This window comes from Zootoca vivipara, chromosome 15 (assembly GCF_965207765.1).
Source record: "Zootoca vivipara chromosome 15, rZooViv2.hap1.1, whole genome shotgun sequence".
NCBI lineage: Eukaryota > Metazoa > Chordata > Lepidosauria > Squamata > Lacertidae > Zootoca > Zootoca vivipara.
This window is the reverse complement of record NC_142598.1, coordinates 22,850,287-22,872,125: the sequence shown is the minus strand read 5'-3', so window position 1 is coordinate 22,872,125 and position 21,839 is coordinate 22,850,287. Positions and strand designations below refer to the sequence as shown.

At 44.9% G+C, this 21,839-nt stretch overlaps 1 protein-coding gene across 1 annotated transcript in view; it reads right to left on the bottom strand.

The window, feature by feature from the left end:
• Positions 1 to 453: 453 nt before the first annotated feature.
• Positions 454 to 21,839, bottom strand: part of PIGG (phosphatidylinositol glycan anchor biosynthesis class G (EMM blood group)) — a 49,783-nt gene continuing 28,397 nt past the window's right edge. Inside the window, exons 11-13 of the mRNA XM_035097127.3 lie at positions 19,148 to 19,457; positions 10,221 to 10,384; positions 454 to 1,872 (exon numbers count right to left, since the gene is read on the bottom strand). Coding sequence (XP_034953018.3) covers positions 1,647 to 1,872; positions 10,221 to 10,384; positions 19,148 to 19,457 — 700 coding nt within the window. The 3' untranslated portion in view covers positions 454 to 1,646. The remainder of the gene's footprint in view (positions 1,873 to 10,220; positions 10,385 to 19,147; positions 19,458 to 21,839) is intronic.

Genomic DNA, 21,839 nt, shown 5'->3' with positions numbered 1-21,839 from the left:
GAATTAGTTGCTTTTCCCTATTAAAAAACCCATTCCAGTAATGCTTATAAAGAATTTCACACACATATTTACAGATATGCCAGCATTTTTAAGCCTGCCAGAGCGCCTTCATAGTCTTTGACTGCAGAAAACTACAGGAAACTATGAGAGCTACATTCATATAACTGTGATGCATGTGTGTATAAATCATAGCTGCCAAGTTTTCCCTTTTCTCGCGAGGAAGCCTATTCAGCATAATGGAAAATCCCTTAAAAAAAGGGATAACTTGGCAGCTATGGTATAAATGTATGTGTGTGTCTAATCTCCAGTTCACAGCATCCTGTCACATTGTGAGCCATAATGTTCAGAATATATCAAAGGAACAACAACAAAAATACAAGTAATTGTTTTGGAGAGAATCTTCTTCACAGTTTTAACCTTTGAGTGAGGTTCATCAGCCAGCACTCCATGGAATTTGATAAGGAGATAAAAACTTTACTTATTCAAGTTATGATTAACAAATGAGAAATGCAGTGCAGGAGTGGAAAAAAATTTCAACATACAGTCCCAGTGATAGAGACAACCCTAGCCCCAGCAATCTGTTAAAGACTGGTAGATTTTCATCTAAACTCCAATATGAAGGAATGAAGACCAGTAAGAACTTCTCAAGAGATTATCCTGTTCAGATGTTCAAACCCAGATAGTGCATACACAACATGGACAATTGTGGTGCATTTAAGAAATCGGGGGCAGCCTGTGACCACTTCCAGCACCAATTGCCACTGATTACTATAACCACCATTTAATAGTTAGCAGTATTAATCATAGTTAAAGGTAAAGGGACCCCTGACCATTACCGGTAGGTCCAGTTGTGACCGAATCTGGGGTTACAGCGCTCATCTCGCTTTATTGGCCGAGAGAGCCGGCGTACAGCTTCCAGGTCATGTGACCAGCATGACAAAGCCGCTTCTGGCAAACCAGAGCAGCACACGGAAACGCCGTTTACCTTCCCGCTGTAGCGGTTCCTATTTATCTACTTGCACTTTGATGTGCTTTCGAACTGCTAGGTTGGCAGGAGCTGGGACCGAGCAACGGGAGCTCACCCCGTCGCAGGGATTCGAACCGCCGACCTTCTGATCAGCAAGCCCTAGGCTCTGTGGTTTAACCCACAGCGCCACCTGCGTCCCTTCATTAATCATAGTTAAGTCAAGCCAAATGCCCACTTGACCAGTGCCTGTTAACCAGCTTCAAACTCTGGTTTTGTAAGATAGAGAACAGAGCCTGGCTAGTTTCCATTGCAATCAACATCTATGCCAATGTGATGCTTAACTGTAGTTAAGGCAGGCAATGAAAACTGGCACGGAAGGGATGCGATCTAACAATCCATTTATAGTCCAACTGAAATTTAGATACCGTTCCCCACCACACGGCCTGTTACGCTTGGATCAGCACTTCAAGCCAGAATCTGCAATGCAATGTGTGTGTGTGTGTGTGTGTGTGTGTGTGTGTGTGTGTGTGTAGATATGTATGCATGTATAAACATGTTTGCCAAAAATAGATACCCAGTTAACTTTTAAATATCAATCTAATGGCAAGAATCCACATTCCATAGTAGAAATTCAGTCCGTCGCTTGAAATTATGCAAGACTCTGCCTTAATGGTTGCTTTCAGTCTTGGACTTTACGCAAGTGGTTGTGATCCATGGCTGTGAAGAAGGTGCACACGGCTGCCGTGATGAAGACATGCACCCCCTCGTAGAGAAGCTTTGGCGAGAAAACGCTCCAGATGAAGAGGTGGTACCGCAGGCCCGTGACCAAGATGATGTACACGGCAACCGGGATGGAACGCAGCAGCGCGTAACAGAAGCAGCCGTGCCCCATGGCTGAAGGATTCCTTTAAATAATAATTAAAAAACATGATCACAGCCTGTGTCAATGCCCTATCCAATAATTTACTTTGCATCTCTGTGGGTTGGCATAGGAAAGCCTCTGTAATAAATGAGAGATGGAAGTGGATTTAGGAAACGCAGGACAACCAGCTTCCAGCACTGCAGCCTGATCTGCAGAGAGCCAAAACCAACTCAGGTGGAGTTATGCAGAGTGGAGGCGTGAGTTTCAATGAATATATGGTTCTTCTAGATCCGGCATCCCCATACTGCGGCCCTCCAGATATTTTGGCCTACAACATGATCCCTAGCTAACAGGACCAGTGGTCGGGGAAGATGGGAATTGTAGTCCAAAACATCTGGAGGGCCGAAGTTTGGAGGTGCCTGTTCTAGATGCCACAGCAAATGCTGTAACTCTCCACCCCCAATGGTGCACTCCTTCTCCCGAGACAGATGCCAACAACAATAAAGGCATTTTATAAAAGGGGGAGGGGTCACAGCAACCCAACTTAGCAAAACTAAAAGGAATGCCGATGGCTTTGGCTTGTACTATTCGTAGATCATTGTATTCTTTTACTGCAGTGCACATGTTTACATAAATATTACTTTCATTTTTTGCTAAATTGTGTTCCTGGGACTTCGTCTTTCTGTTACCTACAACTGGGGACACCCACCCACCCACCCTTTTTGATTGTATAAGAAAAGCGATGGTTCGGAGGGGACATCTTGCCACTGCTAAGTAAGTTCCAGTGCCAGGCAGAAATCCAGATATCGACTTAACAGTTCAAGAGATGGTTTGGCAGACACCACATGGCAATCACAAAGAACTGAAGAAGAAGGGCTGGGGAGCCATACTGGTGGCTCCCAAGGCTGTAGATTTATTGCCCATTAACTTTGTAGAGCTATTACACATGACCTTTTGTAAGCCCTGTCATAAAGAGAAGGCTTTGCCATCATGACAGTCAGGGAATAAAGAGAAATGATGGGACTGCTCATACATGAAGACAGCTCTCGCTGAATGGGTAATTGGGAAGGGACCAAAATGAAACATGTCCAATGGGAGCTGTTGCCGCCAAGCAGTAATAACGCTTTGGAGCAGCAGTTCCGCCAGTGTGTTCCAGGGAACTGTGGTTTCCTTGAAAGCATGCCAACGGTTCCTCGCAGAGGCAATCAGTAATGGCGTGCAAGCTTCTTGGAACGACAGCTTGCCCAGCACGACTGGCATTCCCTGGCAACATGGGGCCATCGGAAAGTGCTACCGGTATGTGTTGACTCGGGTATACTATCAGTTCCCACAGAGAGCTGGGTAATTTGCAACAGGCCTGATGGGGCCCAGTGTGAACTCTGTATATGTCCCAGAATTCCCTGCACACTGCACAGGTGTTTCACGGCAGAGAAGCAGGGGCCCGCCAGGAGACAATTCTATTGCCTGTGTATGTACAAGAAACATGATCCATTGCATGCTGTGGCCTGTGTACTGCACAATACTGCAGATATGGCTCAACTGAAGGTCCTCATTGTCACCCCAATACTATTTTAAGCTATGAGGTGAGAAGCTGCCTGTCAGGTTCTTCAGCTGGGAGAAAATTAGTCTCCCTGGTCAAGATTATTATTATTATTAATTGAGTTTATATACTGCTCTATACCCAGAGGTCTCAGGGCGGTTCACAGAAACAACAATAACAATAACAAAAGTTATTCTTATTCTTTTTATTTCATTATTTATACCCCACCCATCTGGCTGACACCCTGGGTGGCTTTCTGGACATGTAAAAACATAATAAAACATCAAACTTCCCAATACAGGGCTGCCTCCAGATGTCTTCTAAAAGTTGTGTAGTTGTTTATGTGTTTGACATCTGATGGGAGGACATTCCACATGGAGGGCGCCACTGCCGAGAAGGCCCTCTGCCTCCTTCAGGTTTACAGGGCTGAAGCCATTTAGGGTTTTAAAGGTCAGCACCAGCACTTTGAATTGTGCTCAGAAACGTACTGGGAGCCATGATGTCATGCCCCCTGAACAGCCTTATGGGGGGGGACTCCTGTAGAAGTTGCTTCATGGGAGTGCACACAGTAGGTATCATGTGACTCTCATCCAAACTTGAGAAATTTTCCAAGGAACTTGACCAAGTTGGCTTTTAATTGTGGAGGGGGAAAGTCATAGCACCTGAAAGTAGGGCAACTGACTTTTCTGCTTCTCTCTCCCCACCCCTAAATACCCCACACATCTCTTTATGCCTCAAGAGGCTGGAGTGATACAATTTTGGCTGAGGAACAGGAATCAGGAACACAACTGTGGCAAAATCACAATGTAAGCTGGAGAGAGATGATGAACAGGACACCGTGAATACACAAACACAGCCCTCTTAGGAATCTAAGCTCTCCCTGCTCAGATTTTTCTCCCTCTGGCTCTCCCACAACTGCTTTAGCAGCTCACAGCAGATGGCAAGGCCAAAGTCAAGCCATTCTGGTAGCCTTGCAACAAGTTGCAGCATTAATACTATTGCAAACACGCCGCCCCCAGCATCCATCACCTCCATACAATAGCCTTAACTTTTAACATTTGATTTTGTCCTGCCTCAAGTCTCTTTCTAGATTTAACACTAGTTTTTAAGTTGCTTTACATACAGCCCGCCTTAAAGTTAACACCGGGCATCTGACAGGTCAAAGTATTGTTTATTCTTTTAACACATAATTTAATAATAAAAAGAATTCATAACTGGTACTGCAAACCCAATTACTCTTCCCTAGTTGAGGGCATCCTCCAGCCGTCTTCCTTTTCTCAAGCTGTGAAACCAGAAAACAGCAGGTCGCTGTTTCACATGGACTGTCAAGAAGATTTCATATGAAGTTACTGGGCAAGAGTTGCAGGTTGATACTCGAGGCCAAATAGTAAGAGTGCAAAGAGCAGATTTTATGTTTTTGGCAAAAGACCCCATAGTCCACTGCATCTGATGGGAGGAAAAGCCTGATTTAAATTGTCAAAAGGTGACAGGCCAATCCCACTTCATTAATGAAGACAAAAGACTCCAGGACAGAGCCACCTAGCTGGCAGAAAACCTATCCTTCAGCTTCCACTATTTGGCTCTGCTAGCCACTGCTCTTGTGCCAATTTGATCTTCAAAGCTTGACACAATACAGGCGCAATTATTTCCATTTACTCAACATGACAATGCCCCACCCCCACCCGCCAGCATCAAGGCACTCAAGATGATAGCTCTGAAGGGCCAGCGACATCAAATCTTTGATTCTATACACACCTCTAGCGCTCATCACCAATTATCAAGCTGAGAGGTCCATCTGCTATCATTAAGGTGCACGTCAAATAGCACCGAGGCACCTGAACGTCACATGCACTAGGAACTAGTTAAGATAAGCAAGGTGTGCCTATGAATGTATGGTCAACACAGGGGCAATAAATCCATTTGTTCAGGTACTCTCCACTCCTCAAACCAGACCTGTGTTTATTCAACGTTTGATACCTATGGGCTGGGTTTATTTAAGGAGGCAGGTGCCGCCGTTGTTTATTGGAAACATTTGCCACAGTTCAGCCAAGGCTCAGTTGGTTAGGGTGTGGTGCTGATAACGTTTGCAGGATCGATCCCCGTATTCCTGCATTGCAGGGGGTTGGACCAAATGAACTTTTGGGTCCCTTCCAACTCTACAGTTCAACATATTTATATTGATCAGTGCTCATAACAATGGAAGGACAATCTCCTTGCAAATTCCAGCTAGATCCCTACACTTTGGCGGGGGGGGGGGGGGAGAGAGAGAGAGAGAGAAGAGGGAGGGTGCAGAACACAATGAAATTTGATAACTGAAGTGAATCCTCTTGAACATTGTGCTTCATCAGGAGTTTCTTCCCTCTCCAATGTTAGCCTATTGATGAACCAAGGTCAGCTAAAAGCTCTCCAGGTTCCTGTCTGCGTGAGGAGCATTAACCATACCATGAATAACACTTGTGATTCTGTGGCGGCTGCTAAGGGATTCTGACAACACAGCCTCTGTATCCTGGGAGAACATATTTATGCAGGCTTTGCAGCCGGCGCTAGAATTGTGTACTGCACAAAAAAGAAGCTTATTATGTTTAATAAAGGGTTGTAGGGGGGGTGGATGTGCTGTAGGTTTTGTAATGCAAAACAGAACTACAGGCACACAGGCAATCTCTCTGATGCACAGTAGGTAGCTTGCTAAGTCTGTAGAGACGCAATACCAAAGCACTTGGTAAACGAAATGATGTGCCTCTGAGCACACTAGCCATCGGATTGAGCATCCAATGGTTGTCATAGGCCTAAACGCTGGTTTTTATATTGGGCAGAAGTGAGACTGATAAGCCAATCTCGACTTTGAAGCGACAATCACAGCAACCTGGCAGCAATTCAAAGGCAGGTCCTGTTCTCTTAATATAACCTCTGGCTAGTCGGGATTTTCCCAGCTTGTGTGCTAGTGAGGCAGAGAGCCTAAGTAGCTGGACTGTGGAATCAGGAAGACCTCAGTTCTCCTGCCCACCCGTGGAATCTGCAATGTGGAAATAATGGCAGGTTGTTATGGTAGGAGGATCACTGCCTTGGTCAGGCTGAACCTCTGCTGGGAAAGACACAGGGAGTTCCACCCTGTTCATTCTGGCATTTGATACTATGAACCATGGTAGCCTTTGGGTACGATCTCAGGCACCATCTTTGGATGGTTCTGCTCCAACCTGGAGAACCAGTTCCAGAAGGTGGGATTGGGATGCACGCCTTACAGGGCTCCTCATTCAACATTTGCATGAAGCCGGGAGTGCAAACTTGAATAAAATATGGGAAGAGGGGTTCGAGGTAAGCCCAGCCCCACATAATCGATCACATGACGTGGCACACACACACCATTTAAATGGCAATGCCCATCAACATTGGGGAAACGGCCCCTTGAAGCCTACAAATGAGGTCTGAGGGTCTGGAGTTGGGTGTCATCAATATGGTGACAAAAAGCCGTCTTTTCCAGCTGAGTTCAGTGATGCAGATGAAGTGCTGATCAGGTAATCTGGGAGTACTAATGGACCGGATGAGGGTCAATGAATGGAAACTCAATTCCTGACTGGATGAAGTGTAGTTCCTCTACCCAGAGAGGTTTTTCTTATTAGTTCTCTCTAGGATTAGGTGCAGGGTTTGAGAGTCCATCCATCCATGAGATGGATGAGTCATCCAAGGCCTCTCCCTGGGCACCCCTGCCATCTGAAATGTGATGGAGGTGGTGATTGGAAGAACAGCCTTTTTGGTGGTGGCTCCCTACCTTCAAAATGGCCTCCCTAGAGAGGAAAGCCTAGCACAGGCATAGGCAAACTCAACCCTCCAGATATTTTGGGACTACAACTCCCATCATCCCTAGCTAACAGAACCAGTGGTCAGGGATGATGGGAATTGTAGTCCCAAGACATCTGGAGGGCTGAGTTTGGGGGTGCCTGGTCTAAAGTATATGGGTGTAAGAATTAAGGCCCCCGCTTGAGCTCTGAGTATCCACATGAAATCCCAATGGAACAAATTGCCAAGGAAGGCAGAAGCCAACATGTTTTAAATACTATATACAGCATTAAACCCGTCTCTGGCCATTCACATATTTTCACATTATTATGACTTGCATCTTAACAGAATCCTTTTAGGACTCTCGGTCTACTTCTTTGCTTTGCCATGTGGTTGTTGTTCATTTACCTCTCCTGCCCCTGGGTATTTTTCTACTTAGCTATTTAAAGGTTTTGGAATGAAAACACGCTTTTAAAAAACTGGTGTTAATGTGACTGTTGCTGCAAGGATTGAATTAGCTAGTCAGTGGCAATACCTCAACAGGGGTATTTTCCTTTTAAAGGATCTGAACTACACTGCATATGGGCGAAATTCACCCATCTAGTAAGGCTTTAGGAAAGTAAAGAGAACACAACCAATTCAACTAAGAATCTATTTTAAGAACATGAACAATATTTGCAGCTCTTTAATCAAGCAGTCCAGCCAGGAAAATTTGTCATTCTGATGTAATGCAATTAATCTTTTTGCCAAATTTTTCAGTTGCTTTTCCTCCTCCTCAATTTTAATAGGAACTGTTTGCGTTGTTTTTAAAAATGGAGATTATATACTTAAAACAAACACTTTCATCCCACTAGGGCTTGTCCAAACATTACTTCTGGAGCCGATATTAAATGATTTTAACATAGTTCAAATAAATTAAAAATACTGTAAATATGTTTCTCTTAATTGTTAAGTCATCTTAAATTAATGTTTTAAGTTGCTGTAAAATAGATTATGAATAGTTATTAACTAAACATTTGTTTAGTTGAGTCATTTTTCTTTTTCCAATATGTAACTCAAAGCACTTATTTCTTTTTGGCAACTAATTTTTAAAATAATAGAAAATAATAAAATATAATAATAATAATAATAAACTATAAACACCCCACCAGGCATTTGCAGCTGGCTACAGGGTAGTGGCAAGTTTGACATGGCAATTTTTATGCTGTCATTTTAAGCATGTATGCTGCTGTGTCTATGGTATTCTGGTTTTTATTTTGGAGTTTAATAGTCTTTTTATTTGATACTTGTATCATAAGCAGCTTTGACGATCCTTATAGGAGAGGAAGGTGATTTTATTTACTGTATTAATATATATATATATATATATATATATATATATATATATATATATATATATATAAATATGAACTACCATATTTTAAAAAGGAGAAAGGCGACAAGGTCTCCTGAGTTAGCAATTCTCCAGAGCTTTTACCAGGAAGTCCCGCCAACGGATTCAAATTAGCTTACATATAATGAGAACGTTTCAAAGCCAGTGCTCAATATTAAAAAGCTGGTACACATTCAGCCGCAAGCCCTTTTTATTGTGAATATATACATTCACTCTATATGGGTGGAGGGGGGTCTACAATTTTTGGATGGCCTTGTTGGCCAGGCCAAAAACCCTAGTCACCACCCCCAAAGCAGGAAGGGTAGGAGAGGACAGAGGCCAACTGGGTGGTGCTGCTTGAAGGTACCTTGAGTGCCCTTAGGCAATAATAATAATAATAATAATAATAATAATAATAATTTATTATTTATACTCCACCCTTCTGGCTGGGTTTCCCCAGCCACTCTGGTCGGCTTCCAACAGAAAAATAAAACACAGTAATCTATTAAGCATTAAAAGCCTCCCTGAACAGGGCTGCCTTCAGATGTCTTCTAAAAGTCTGGTAGTTGTTTTCCTCTTTGACATCTGTTGGGAGGGCATTCCACAGGGCAGGCGCCACCACCGAGAAGGCCCTCTGCCTAGTTCCCTGCAACTTGGCTTCTCGCAACGAGGGAACCGCCAGAAGGCCCTCGGTGCTGGACCTCAGTGTCCGGGCAGAATGATGGGGGTGGAGACGCTCCTTCAGGTAATGGCATCCCGCTCCCTGCTCCCCATCATTCCTACTCTGAATCAGGAAAAGCCAACAGGTGTGGAGGCTGTCATTTTGGATCTTTGTAACCAAGGCTCTCCAATGCTCTTGGACACATAGCCATATCCCATTTTGGGCCAAAGCAGAAGAAGAAAGCACACATTTTCCAACCCTTAGGATCAGACTTCTGACACTAAACCTCCGCTGCCTTCTTCAGGAGAAGAAAAGGCTAAGGGAGTAAACCCTTCACAAAACCAGAGTGGAGTCCCTAAGACAGTTGGATGGTGTCTTGTACGCCTCCTTCTGGCAACTCCTGCAGCTAAGCTGGTGCCAAACGTATTGCTCTGCTTTCCTTTGGACCACATCAACAAGGCCGAGGAGAGGGTCTTGTCGCCTGGGTAGCCCAGCAACACCATACACACAGCCTAAAACTGCATCCCAGGGAGGTCACTTTGGTGCTGCCAGCGCAGCAGTTTGACTTCAAACCCCCCCCCCAATACTCCATTGTCTCTTGAGACAGAGAAAGCCTTTTTGAAATGCTAATATGGGGGGGGGGGGAAATGTGGACAATTGCAAAGCAGAATCTGCAGGCAGGTATGTTTATCCCCCCTGCCCAGGAATTCTCTCCCCACCCACCAGTAGTTTTTCAGTTCTTTTCTCCAGCCAGACTCTAAAAACCCAATTGCTGAATCAGTGGGCAGAATAAAAAAGAGCCTCCTGCTTGCTTGCCTGCCAGTCCTGCCCTCTTAAACGTTCCATTATATCAGCCCACGCAAGTTTGAGAACACACATTTGCCAATAACATCTCTGGCTCGCCCCTTAGGCTTGCAAAGTTCGCTGGAGCATGGACCTTGACATTCAGCACACAGCCAGAAAGAAATTAAACATTTAGCAGTATTTATAAAGCTGCGGTCAGTGCAAAAAACAACAACAACAACAACAACAACAACAGATTACCTGCTCACTTCGGAGCTCAAATAGCACAGCAAGTGAATGGCCCACAACAAAGGTCCAGAATATGTCGCAAATCCAGTTAGGAAGATGGCCGGGATTTCCACGTAGTTATCAAGCCCGACAAAGCCAGCCGAAACATCCACAGAGGCAATGCTGTTTGAGTTGCCCTGGAAGAAAAGGAAAATACTGAGCAGCTAAATCCACACAGTGAAAATTTGAAAGCTATCCAAGATACATCTCGAGGTCCTAAGGGGGAGGAGGCCTTTCAGAACTCTGTCTTTACAACTTTCCCCCAGACCAGGGGCAGGGGATACTTTTAGCCCAAAGTGGGCAACCTTCCAGAGGCTGCGATTCAGCCACAGAGAAGTCAGAGGTTTCTGCATGTACATCTCCATCCAACCAGCAAGAAGCAATATGACAGATCTCTCTCTCTCTTCCCCCCCCCCCCCCACATTTTGTTAATGTAAATTTCCTTAAAAAATAAGACCGAATAATTGATGCTTTTGAATTATGGTGCTGGAGGAGACCCTTGAGAGTCCCATGGACTGCAAGAAGATCAAACCTATCCATTCTGAAGGAAACCATCCCTGAGTGCTCACTGGAAGGACAGATCCTGAAGCTGAGGCTCCAATACTTTGGCCACCTCATGAGAAGAGAAGACTCTCTGGAAAAGACCCTGATGTTGGGAAAGATTGAGGGCACAAGGAGAAGGGGACGACAGAGGACGAGATGGTTGGACAGTGTTCTTTAAGCCACCAACATGAGTCTGACCAAACTGCGGGAGGCAGTGGAAGACAGGAGTGCCTGGCGTGCTCTGGTCCATGGGGTCACGAAGAGTTGGACACGACTAAACAACAGCAATAGTAGTAACAGAGACCTGGAGGCTCAATCAACCCCAGCCTCAGGAAGCTGTCCACTATTATGCCCCTCACTCAATTTCTTAAACAGACATAAGCAAAGGTCCCTTTAAGCCTCAGGCCTCAGGTGTGTGCAGCAACCATTTGTATCAGGAAATGTGTGTGGAAGGTGTGTGTGACGAAGACAATGTGATTATGACACAGTGCTGCAAAAGGTGAGGTTTTAACCCTTTCTTCCAGTTTCCCCCAATCGAAATCCCCCCTCACATTTACTATTTACCGGGGGTGGGAGGAAGAGACCATAAATGTATGATCACGAGTACCTGAATACTTTGCCACGTCGGGTAAATAGCAGCTTGGAGAGGGGAGGATTTGGAACTGATCTCTGCCACTGTCACATCAAAGCCTTCTACAGTCCTCCATCATGCTCGTCATTCCTCTTTGCTAGCATCCTAGCTCACACAGGGAACCGACTAACTGTTGCTCTTCATATTGGGGACTATGGGATTAAAAAGTTCATGGATCCCATCAGTTTTCCGGGAGTGTCAGTCAATGGCGGGAGACCATGTGCTGGCCTTTCAGCCCTTGTGCGGCTTAAAATATGTACCATGTGGATAATCCAGTGCTATTTTTCTAGAAAAAGAGGTAGCAGAAGCAACCATGAACACCTCCCTTGTTCTCCTAGAATGGCAATGGCGCCCACCTGAGAGTTCCAGCTGGAAAAAAGCCCTGGGATAAGCCATTGTTGTTGCCGTCAACTCAGGGATGTAAAGGACAATATGAGATTCCTCCAGTTTTTAAAAGAGGCATTCGAACCACTTCTGTATAAATCACAAACAAGTGGCTTACTTATTTTTAGTTTTTCTTTATATAAAGATTTTATATATTCCCCCGGCTCGAAGCGAATCTGTTCTTCGTTCCTTATTTGATTCTGCAGTTTAGAGCCTGGCATACCTTGAGGTAAAGTGTACTGTGCAGATATTACATTTTAAATATTTACGCTGTGCTACACGAATTCTATCCCCAAGAGGATGCCAGCTTCACAAAGCCATTGCCCGGTGCTCAGAGGCGTATGCAAATTTGTATTCGGGAGAGGACAAACCGTCAGAATGGAGGCATTGTGCGGAGGAAGCAGCCACACAATATCTATCTACTGCAACGGGAGGCCTAAGTGGCCAGACAAATGTTCTCTTTTGTTCGTTATAAATTTTGAACATGCATTAGAAACAAATGAACGAACAGTAATTTTTAATGGGGACTAGGTTCTATATCAAGAGGTAGACAGGAACGGGCTAAAAGCAAAACGCAACTAGGTTTGTACAATAACAAAACTCAACATCTACTTTCGTGTTACTTTGAGAGGAAGCCCACAAAGCACCCAGTAGATTTGGTGAGGAACGAGGACAAATCTCTGGCTTCCTAGCTTGTGCTAACACTAGGGATGGGCGATATCTGGTTTTCAACTTCATGACATATCACCAGCTAAACATCGCATCAAACCGATATATCACAATGTCTGAAATAAGGATAGAGCTATGAAGAGGCATTGGCTGGCTTCACGGGTTCCCCCCACATTATGATTTTTGCATAGCACACAAACACACACACACACACACACACACACACAATCATGATTCTCAATATATTGCCAGGTCAAAAATTACGAGACGATATCACGATATGGACTTCAAACCAGTTTTGGATGATATATTGCCCAGCCCTGGCACACACTCATGCCAATATCAGTCACAATTAGAGCCCGAGATGAGGCCTGCATACCAACCCTTTGAGCCTTGTCTCAGCATTAATCCACCCTTTTGCCTTACAGGCACAAGCATGCACACACTGGGTATGTGCCAACCAGTACCAGCACAATTCAAAGTTTAAAGCCCTAAATGGCCTCGGGCCCAGTATACCTGAAGGAGGGTCTCCACCCCCATCGTTCTGCCCGGACACTGAGGTCCAGCTCCGAGGGCCTTCTGGCGGTTCCCTCACTGCGAGAAGTGAAGCTACAGGGAACCAGGCAGAGGGCCTTCTCAGTAGTGGCACCCGTCCTGTGGAACGCCCTCCCATCAGATGTCAAGGAAATAAACAACTATCTAACTTTTAGAAGACACCTGAAGGCAGCCCTGTTAGGGAAGTTTTAAATGTTTGAAGTTTTATTCTGTTTTTAATGTTCTGTTGGGAGGCGCCCAGAGGGGCAGGGTAGAAATGATAAATTATTTATTCATTGATGATGATGATGTTCCACAGCATGCATGAGGCATCTTCAGGCCCATGCCTCCTCTACACACGGTGGATGTGGCACAAGCAAGAGGTTTGTTCTGGCACATAATCACACAAAAAAGCATGTACGTTTGCAGATGTACTAGGGAGTGGGGTGGATCACAGCTCAGTGGCCCAAGAGCACGTGTTTTGGAACTGGAAGGTCGCGGGCTCAATCCCTGGTACCTCCAGTTAAAACACTCTGGTCACAGGTGACGGGGAAGGGCCTCTACCTGAGAATCCTGGAAAGCTGCTGCCAGTCAGAGTAGACAATAATGGGCTATGTGGGCATACAGTCCAACAAGCTACGAGTCAGTTTCCTATTATCAACAGTGCCAACACAGGCATTGGTTAGTTTTCAAAAGGCAGAGCCAGAGATGGCGTGTTTTTGGTACTCAAGGCAGCAAATCCAAATGCTGCTTCCTGTGGTGGCAATATAACTTTAAAAAAAACTTTAAAAAAAAACTTCTCTGTACACTTAAAAAAAAACTTCTCTGAATAAATAGTTCACCCTACGCGCGCCCCTACAACTTTTATACCATGCCTTTTAACTGGAAATGACTCTCATTACAGCTTACAAAAATCAGTTCTAAGACAGTCCTTGCCCTTGGACTTGCCCCAGTAGCAAAGAATTTTAAAAGACACAAGTGGGAAAAAAGGAATGGAAGGGGGATTCGTTCAAATCGTAGAAGGGAATATTATTTGCATATCCCTACAAGCCACTGTCCCGATTCACACACCCCAGAAGTGATGGATATCACTTGTTCCTGCCCCAAGATAAAATGGTGGCCTGGCAAGCTGGGAAAACAGAGATAAACACTTCAACGGACTATCAGTGCTAAGCATCTACGAAAGGGTTGAACCCGGAGTGGCAGTTAAAGAGTTCTTCAACCTAGGGCAAAACCTCCTGTATCTCCTTGCCTGGAGAGCAAAACAAAAGAGATGAAGGAATACAAAACCATCTCACAGCCCTGGGGAAAAAAAGTTAAGGTAAAGAACTGCTATCTATTTCTGAGGCATGCGTTTCCAAGCTTGGTGGTAAAGCTTCAAATCAAGCAATGAAACAGGCTCCAATTTTCTTATGGGAGTTCTTACAACCAGAACACCATGCAAAACAATTTAAATGACAGTGCAATAAGTGCAGCCTCAGGCACAAGAACCAGAACCGAGGGACTGGAGGCGAAGTATCTTTCAAATTATGTTTCAGGGAATTCAGAGTTAACTCTGCTGGAGGCAGGGCCGTCTTGAGCAGATCGCGCGCCCTGGTGCTGAGGGGCGGAGATCGCTCCGCCGCCCGCCCTGCCCTCGCAGGGCGCAATTGGTTTCCGCGCAGCTTTGCCGCGCGGCGCCCTCCTTCCCAGGCCGGCGCCCAGCTTACCAGCCCCGCGCCATGGTGCACTGCGCCACCGGGGGTCTACGACAAGCCGGGCCTGGCTGGAGGGCCAAATGCCTGGAATATCAGTTGCTAAGTGCTGTTGGGCTCAGGGTCTCCTTGCGGGAATCCCAGGGACATCTGGCTGGCCTCTGTGAGAACAGGATGTTGGACTAGATGGGCCTTTGGCCTGAACAACAGGGTCATCTTATGTCCTTATGTTTAACTCGGAATTCCTCAGACGCTCATCAGGGTTCCTCAAAGAAGATTAATAGCGCTGGGCAATCTTTCCTGAAACACCGGTTGCCAACAGCTATTATTAATCTTCCCTTGCAATGTGCAGCTACGGGGAAACGTTACGCACATTGTAGCACACTCTCGGTTCATCTGGGGCTCTGAGGAGGGCCAGCAGATTGTAGTAATGTAGGACCCGAAAGAATGCCCTGAAACACACCGGAACATTCTCTCCAGGCCGATACCAGACGATCCCTGGCAAAAAAGTGTATGTTGGAAGGTTCTCTGCAGCCAGGAAAAGCTTTAATCTCTTAAATCAGATTTCTCCTCAGATTTACCCACTTTAGGAATGGCATGCCCCAATAATAATAATAATTTACTATTTATACCTGCCCATCTGGCTGGGTTTCCCCAGCCACTCTGGGTGGCTCCCATCAAAATATTAATAATAATAAAAAGCAAAAAAGCATCAAACATTAAAAATTTCCCTAAACAGGGCTGCCTTCAGATGTCTTCTATAACAATAATATAATAATAATTTATTATTTATACCCCGCCCATCCGGCCGGGTCTCCCCAGCCACTCTGGGCGGCTTCCAACAGAAGAATAAAACACAATAATAATTAAACATTAAAAGCCTCCCTGAACAGAGCTGCCTTCAGATGTCTTCTAAAAGTCTGGTAGTTGTTTTCCTTTTTGACATCTGTTGGGAGGGCGTTCCACAGGGCAGACACCACCACCGAGAAGGCCCTCTGCCTAGTTCCCTGCAACTTGGCTTCTTGCAATGAGGAAACCGCCAGAAGGCCCTCGGTGCTGGACCTCAGTGTCCGGGCAGAATGATGGAGGTGGAGACGCTCCTTCAGGTATACTGGACCGAGGCCATTTAGGGCTTTAAAGGTCAGACAGTTGTTTATTTCCTTGACATCTGATGGGAGGGCATGCCACAGGGCGGGCGCCACTACTGAGAAGTAGTTCCCTGTCGCTTCACTTCTCACAGTGAGGGAACCGCCAGAAGGCCCTCGCAGCCCAAGGAAAATGCAGAGGCAAGCTACGCACAAGTCCATGAGGTCCGCAGAGGAAGCACCTTGTGATATTCTGAGACATTACATCTGCTTCCTTGATGGGTCTTGATGGGAATCGTAGAATGCAATGCAGGAATCTCAACTAAAGCATCCATGACAGATGGGCAACCAACCTACACTTAAGAACCTCCAAGGAAAGAGAGTCCTGAGGGAATTCCACTGTCGAACAGCTCTTACGCTCAGAATGTTCTTCCTGATGTTTAGCCAGAATCTCCATTCTTGTAACTTGAATCCATTGGTTTGGGTCCTGCTGTAAACAATCCTAAGAACTAACAGTATCCTGTTAACACCGCTATGATCCCATCCAAGCAGTCTGGTGTGCAGACATTCTCAGACACTCCTGTCTACCCTATAAACTCCACACACACACATACATCCCATCACTGTAAACACAAGGCCTCCAAATATTTCAGAAGCTTAAGGCTTTCCTCTCTAGAATAATCCTGAGGAAGCTTGTGTTAAATAAGCACAGGGAGATGGAGGGAAGTATATAAGCAGTACTTTTCATTAGGTTTTAATGGGATCTATAAAAGCTATTCGTACTTGCTGCCCCCAGAACTTCGGGATCATTAGCCAATCTGTAGCAGGAGGGGTGCATGATTCAATTAAACCAAAGTATGAATCAAGACTCTACCAATATACTGTAGCCTCTAATGCAACAGAAAGTCTGCAAAGAAACCATATGGATCTCACCAGCACTGCTTAATTGTCAGCAGTTCTACACAAGAACAGAGCTAAGAGAAAATGGCAACACAGAGTTTAATTTAAGGGTATTCCGAAAATAGTATTCCTGAGGCTTCTAAAAGCGTTTCCAATTTCAGTTACAGGGTTGATCACATGAACTATTTTATGAAGACCGACTGTCTGTTAATCGCTCAAGCTTCTTTTAACAGGGAGGCCGGGGGGGGGGGGGAGTTGTTTAATGACTTTTCTGGGTGCAGGGCATGCATTTCTATTAATAGTGAAGCAAAGCCAAAAGAGAATGTATGCCTAGCAGTGTGTCAGTAGGAAACAGGACAGGTTTTAAAGAACAAGTATTGGGTGAGGGGGGGGGGGGAATAAAGTGGCGTCTTTCCATTGCGAGAACCACTAATCCTGAATGGGCTTGAACATGTATTTTATTAGAAGCTTTTTCTGAGTGCCTTGATGGACAGATGGAGGGGATGCACATCCCTATTTCCTCTTTTAAAAACTTGAGTGGTGAATTTGCATGCAAGGAATTCACCAGAGAGAGTTTCCTCCTGCTTTTATTGGCATCCATCTGTCTCAAGAAGACAATGGAGTGCGCCTCCGGGGGTGAAGTCAAACTACTGGAGAATCACAGCGCCTGCTGTGGCTACAGAGACCGGTACCTCGTAACAACTGCTGCCTCCAAAAACTGTTGGTTTTGCTGTGTTAGAAGCACCAAAGTGATCTCCCCGCGGTGTGAGCCTGGGCAGTGTGTATGGAAGTCCTGGGTTGCCAGGACAATAAGACCCCCCCTTCTCGACCATGTTGATGTGATCCAAAGGAAAGCAGAGTGATACATCTGGTACCAACTTGACTGCAGGAGTTGCTGGAAGGAGGCATACGAGACACCATCCAACAACTGCCTTACGGACTCCCCTCTGGATTTGTGTAGCATTTACTCAATTGCCTTTTCTTCTCCTGAATATGTCCCGCAAGGTAGGGGGTACAGATTTTTCCTCAGGGTTTACTCCCGAAGCTGATCTCATGAATGAGTATAGACACAAGGCAACAGAGGTTGGGGGTCAGTTTCCCTTCTCCTAGATGGGCTACCCTTCCAACTTGACAAGCCCTATCTGCCCCTTACAAGTGTAGAAACCGCTTTCTTGACCATTAGACCCACACCATTGCTCTAATCTGTTCAATCTGCCGGGCCTGTCTTTGCATGCCTAAATCATCAAATGTTTGAGACCCATCAGCTACCCTCACCTGGTTTAACCAGCCGGTCAAAGCCATTTCCCAGTGTGTGGCCACTGTCATATGCTGACAGCTGCAGGTGAAAAGTGAGTGCAGGGTTGGGATCAAAGGTGGAAGAACTATCCCACAAGGAGCAGAATGTGTCCTCCACCAGAGGAACTACCCCTCCCCTAACACCACATACTCTTCATTAGTACGGTATGTTCTCCACTATAAAGGAGGATCATCTGTATTTTGGGATTTTCAATTCCTCAAAACTTAATTGCCAGTCTCCACAGGCAAACATTTTTGTAGTACAAAGGTACAATCGCCACTACAGAAATTCTTCATGCCACTTCCCTTCCCTACACATGAAGGTTGCATTTAAGAAGAACTACAATTAACCTTTGAAAAGGACTCAATTTGAATTTTCATGAATTGAATTAAAGCTGGTAAGATCTGAACATTGTTGCCATTGCTGAAATTTCTTGGTAAGTGGCTTTAAGTCTCTTTAGAAGCGAGAGGTCTTTTTAAATGCTTTGAATGAAAACAGAGCTTGCCTAGAAACCCAAGGCTGCCATAATGCTACACAAAACACCCCGTAATTCATTTCCATAGACTGCCTTTCGGTCCAGCAAATGAAAAACAAAAAATTAATTATGACGAGTGTTAAGTGGTAAACAAAATATAAATACAAACAATCCATCAGCTTGCTAAAATATCAAAAGGGGGGGGGGACATGAAGAGGAAGGTTTTAAATGCTCTCTGGAAGTCCAAAAAGGACAACCACGTGGGTTTCTACTTGCATGGAAAAGAACCTGATGATTCTGGTCTCCCTCAAGCAAATTTATTAAGGTCCACCACCACATAAAACAGAGATGTACTGAGGCCTAAGAATCCCGCAGATAAGAGGAAAGTACTACCCGAAGTATCTTGGCCCCAGATCACTTTTGGACAGAAATAATCAACTGGAGGCACCATGGATAAATCTGGCCTCTTTAACTCTTTGAACCACTCCCACAAGGGAAATGGTGTGTGTGCAGATAACAGCAGCTGCCGCAATGGGCCCTGCCAACCTGTGTCCAAGTTCCATTCTCAATGTAGCCCTAGTTCCTGGTCAAGAGTTTATCACCTAAGAGGCAAGCATCTGAACTGAAGCAAGAAACAGGCTACAACCGAGTAAGTACGTTTCTTCTAAAGACAATATGCTCTTCTTACCTGGAAAAAGAAGAACGCTTGTCCAAACCAGTAATGCATGATGGTAACTTGAGCTGCATCAAACTCCAGCGGCTTCCAGACATACTTTGTCATCATGGCTTGGATGAGAAGACAGAAGACCAAGACAGGCAAGTTGTGAGGCCTGAGCAAAAGCGCAGCCAGCAGGACCAACCCGCTGTAGATTTCCCACAATCCTATAAACTTTGTCTTAGCGTCTGTCGAGAGAACCTGAGATTTGAGCAAGTCTTTGGTGCCTGTGAAGACGATGCCAAGAACAAAGACATAGACGAAGCGTGCTTCAATTATGCCCCTAAAAATGAGAGAGAAAAGATAGGACAAATTCAGCATCTGATGGGTCCAAAAATCTGCTTCTGTTGAAACTAGAATAAATTATTCCTGGAGGAATGAAGAGTCCAAAGTAAGCAAATCAAGGCAATGGGTTTGGGGTGCCATTACCGATGTAACAAGACGTTATCAAGAAGCGACTGGAATAAATCAAAGAGCTCTGTGTGGAAATCTTCCTGGTGGATTGCACCCCCGTGTTAGAAACTGGGATAGAAAAGCTAGGAGTCAAATGGGTTTCTGGGACTTGGGTTGGGGGCACCGAAACAGAATGTCTAGTCACCACAAGGGGGGGGGGGGGTTCAGCAACACTTTTTATTTGTATATAATTATATAAATAAATAATTATTATTTTGATAAGCATGAATATGCAATTCACGTAAGTGACACATTGTTAACATCACACTTTTAACAGAAATTGTTAATACATGTTTAATTTGGTGCTTACAATAAAAAAATATTGGTACCATACTTCAGTTTTCGAAACACTCTACACTTTATTGTTAAAACTCCTTAACATATTGTCTATCCTTAACATATTCTTTGAGGCTTCAAAGCACATAAATTTCAGTAATTCTTGAGTGTCAGCCAGGTGGAAAAAATGGCACCCAGACTCTGTGAGGTGCTCGCAAATGGAGAATCTTTAGGCACAAAATGTGCCTGGCGCCCTGCTGATTTTGAACCTTAATGGGATACTGAGTAAAATTTGCCCTCAGAAGTTCCTGGACTACAGCTCTCAACCATAACCCTGTATGTTTATTCAGCTATGAAAATCTGGAGCCTTTATACCCGTTATGGGGGTGTTACTCCCACGACAAAACCTAATGCTGCAATCCTGTGCACATTTACCAAAGAACAACAGACACTGAACTCAGCAGGAACTATTTCTGAGTAAACCCCAAATCTTTTGAACACCCACTTTTTCAAAGTTTCAACAGCTCAGTCCAAAGTCTGTTAACACTTTGAAAGAGTGGGTATTTAAAAGATTTGGGGTCATTTCACCTCTAATTTATTTCATAACCTGTCATCACATCTCCATTGATAAGGACTAGAAATTTATAGTGTGATCCTAACCATTCCTACTCAAAGTGCAAAAAGTATTGCTGCATGCCACCCCACTATCCAAGCAAGCAGTGCGAGATTCCAAGGATTCCAGGCACTTACCCAGGGTGTGTCCTTTGGAATGAGGCACAGCGGAGACTATGGCGTCTTTCTGTTATATTGTTTATTTACACATACATACAACCTGAGCCTATGATGGAGGGGTTTACAGCATTCACACCCTAGAGGACCTTGCTTCCTCCCAAGCCACAGCTGTGTCTCTCTCAGTTCTCAGTTTGTTGCTTTGCTTCTAAGCCAGGCACCCCCAAACTTTGGCCCTCCAGATGTTTTGGACTACAATTCCCATCTTCCCCGACCACTGGTCCCGTTAGCTAGGGATCATGGGAGTTGTAGGCCAAAACATCTGGAGGGCTGCAGTTTGAGGGTGCCTGTTCTAAGCTCACATCACTGCCAACTCTTTGCTCTCAACACTGGCTTTGTCTTTCCATCTACCCGCAAACTGGGGGAAAGTACCTGCATCATGTACAGAGCCCCATTCCTTTGATCCCCTTAATGGAGCATCGCCCAGGCAATCGCCTCAACAGGAAGCTAGCCTGACTTATATCTTAACACTTGCTGGATCCAGGGGTTTGGGGAGGGAGGTCTACCCCCCACCCCTCATAGCTGTATCTTGGGATACTGGACCCCCGCCCCTAGGAACACTAATGACAAGCAATTAATAGAAACAATATTAGAGGTTTAAACAAAATACTAGTCTTAGCATCAAATCTATATAAAAACATGAGATTTAGCAGTTAAAACCAAAACATAGTGCATGGAATAACAATTCCTGCACCGAGGACCACGTTCTCAGTGGTGTCTTTCATTCAAGGTGGCGCCCAGCACCCAGGCAAAGAATTGAACAGCTGACTCAAGCTCACAGGGCCTTTATCTCCCTTTCTTTCTCTGGAAATCACTTTGAAGAAGGATGTTGAATTTGAAGGCAATCAGACCCCTGCTGAACTGCTTCAAATACCTCAAGAGGGATGGGAGGGCTAAAAATAAGGGGGAAGGTGTTGATGGGGCTGATTTCCACTATTCACATGCCTTTTGAACATCAGCAGGAATTGGATTTTTGTACACAACCAGGGTGCACAAAGGACCTGTTATTCCGTAAACCACCATTAGCTGATGAATTGTACTTTCTAATGGTTTTGGGGAATCTGAGCAAGAAAAGGGGAGAGAAGCTGGAGCTTTAAACAACTAGACTTAAAATCACACTCAGGTTTCAACGATGGCTACAGCCAAA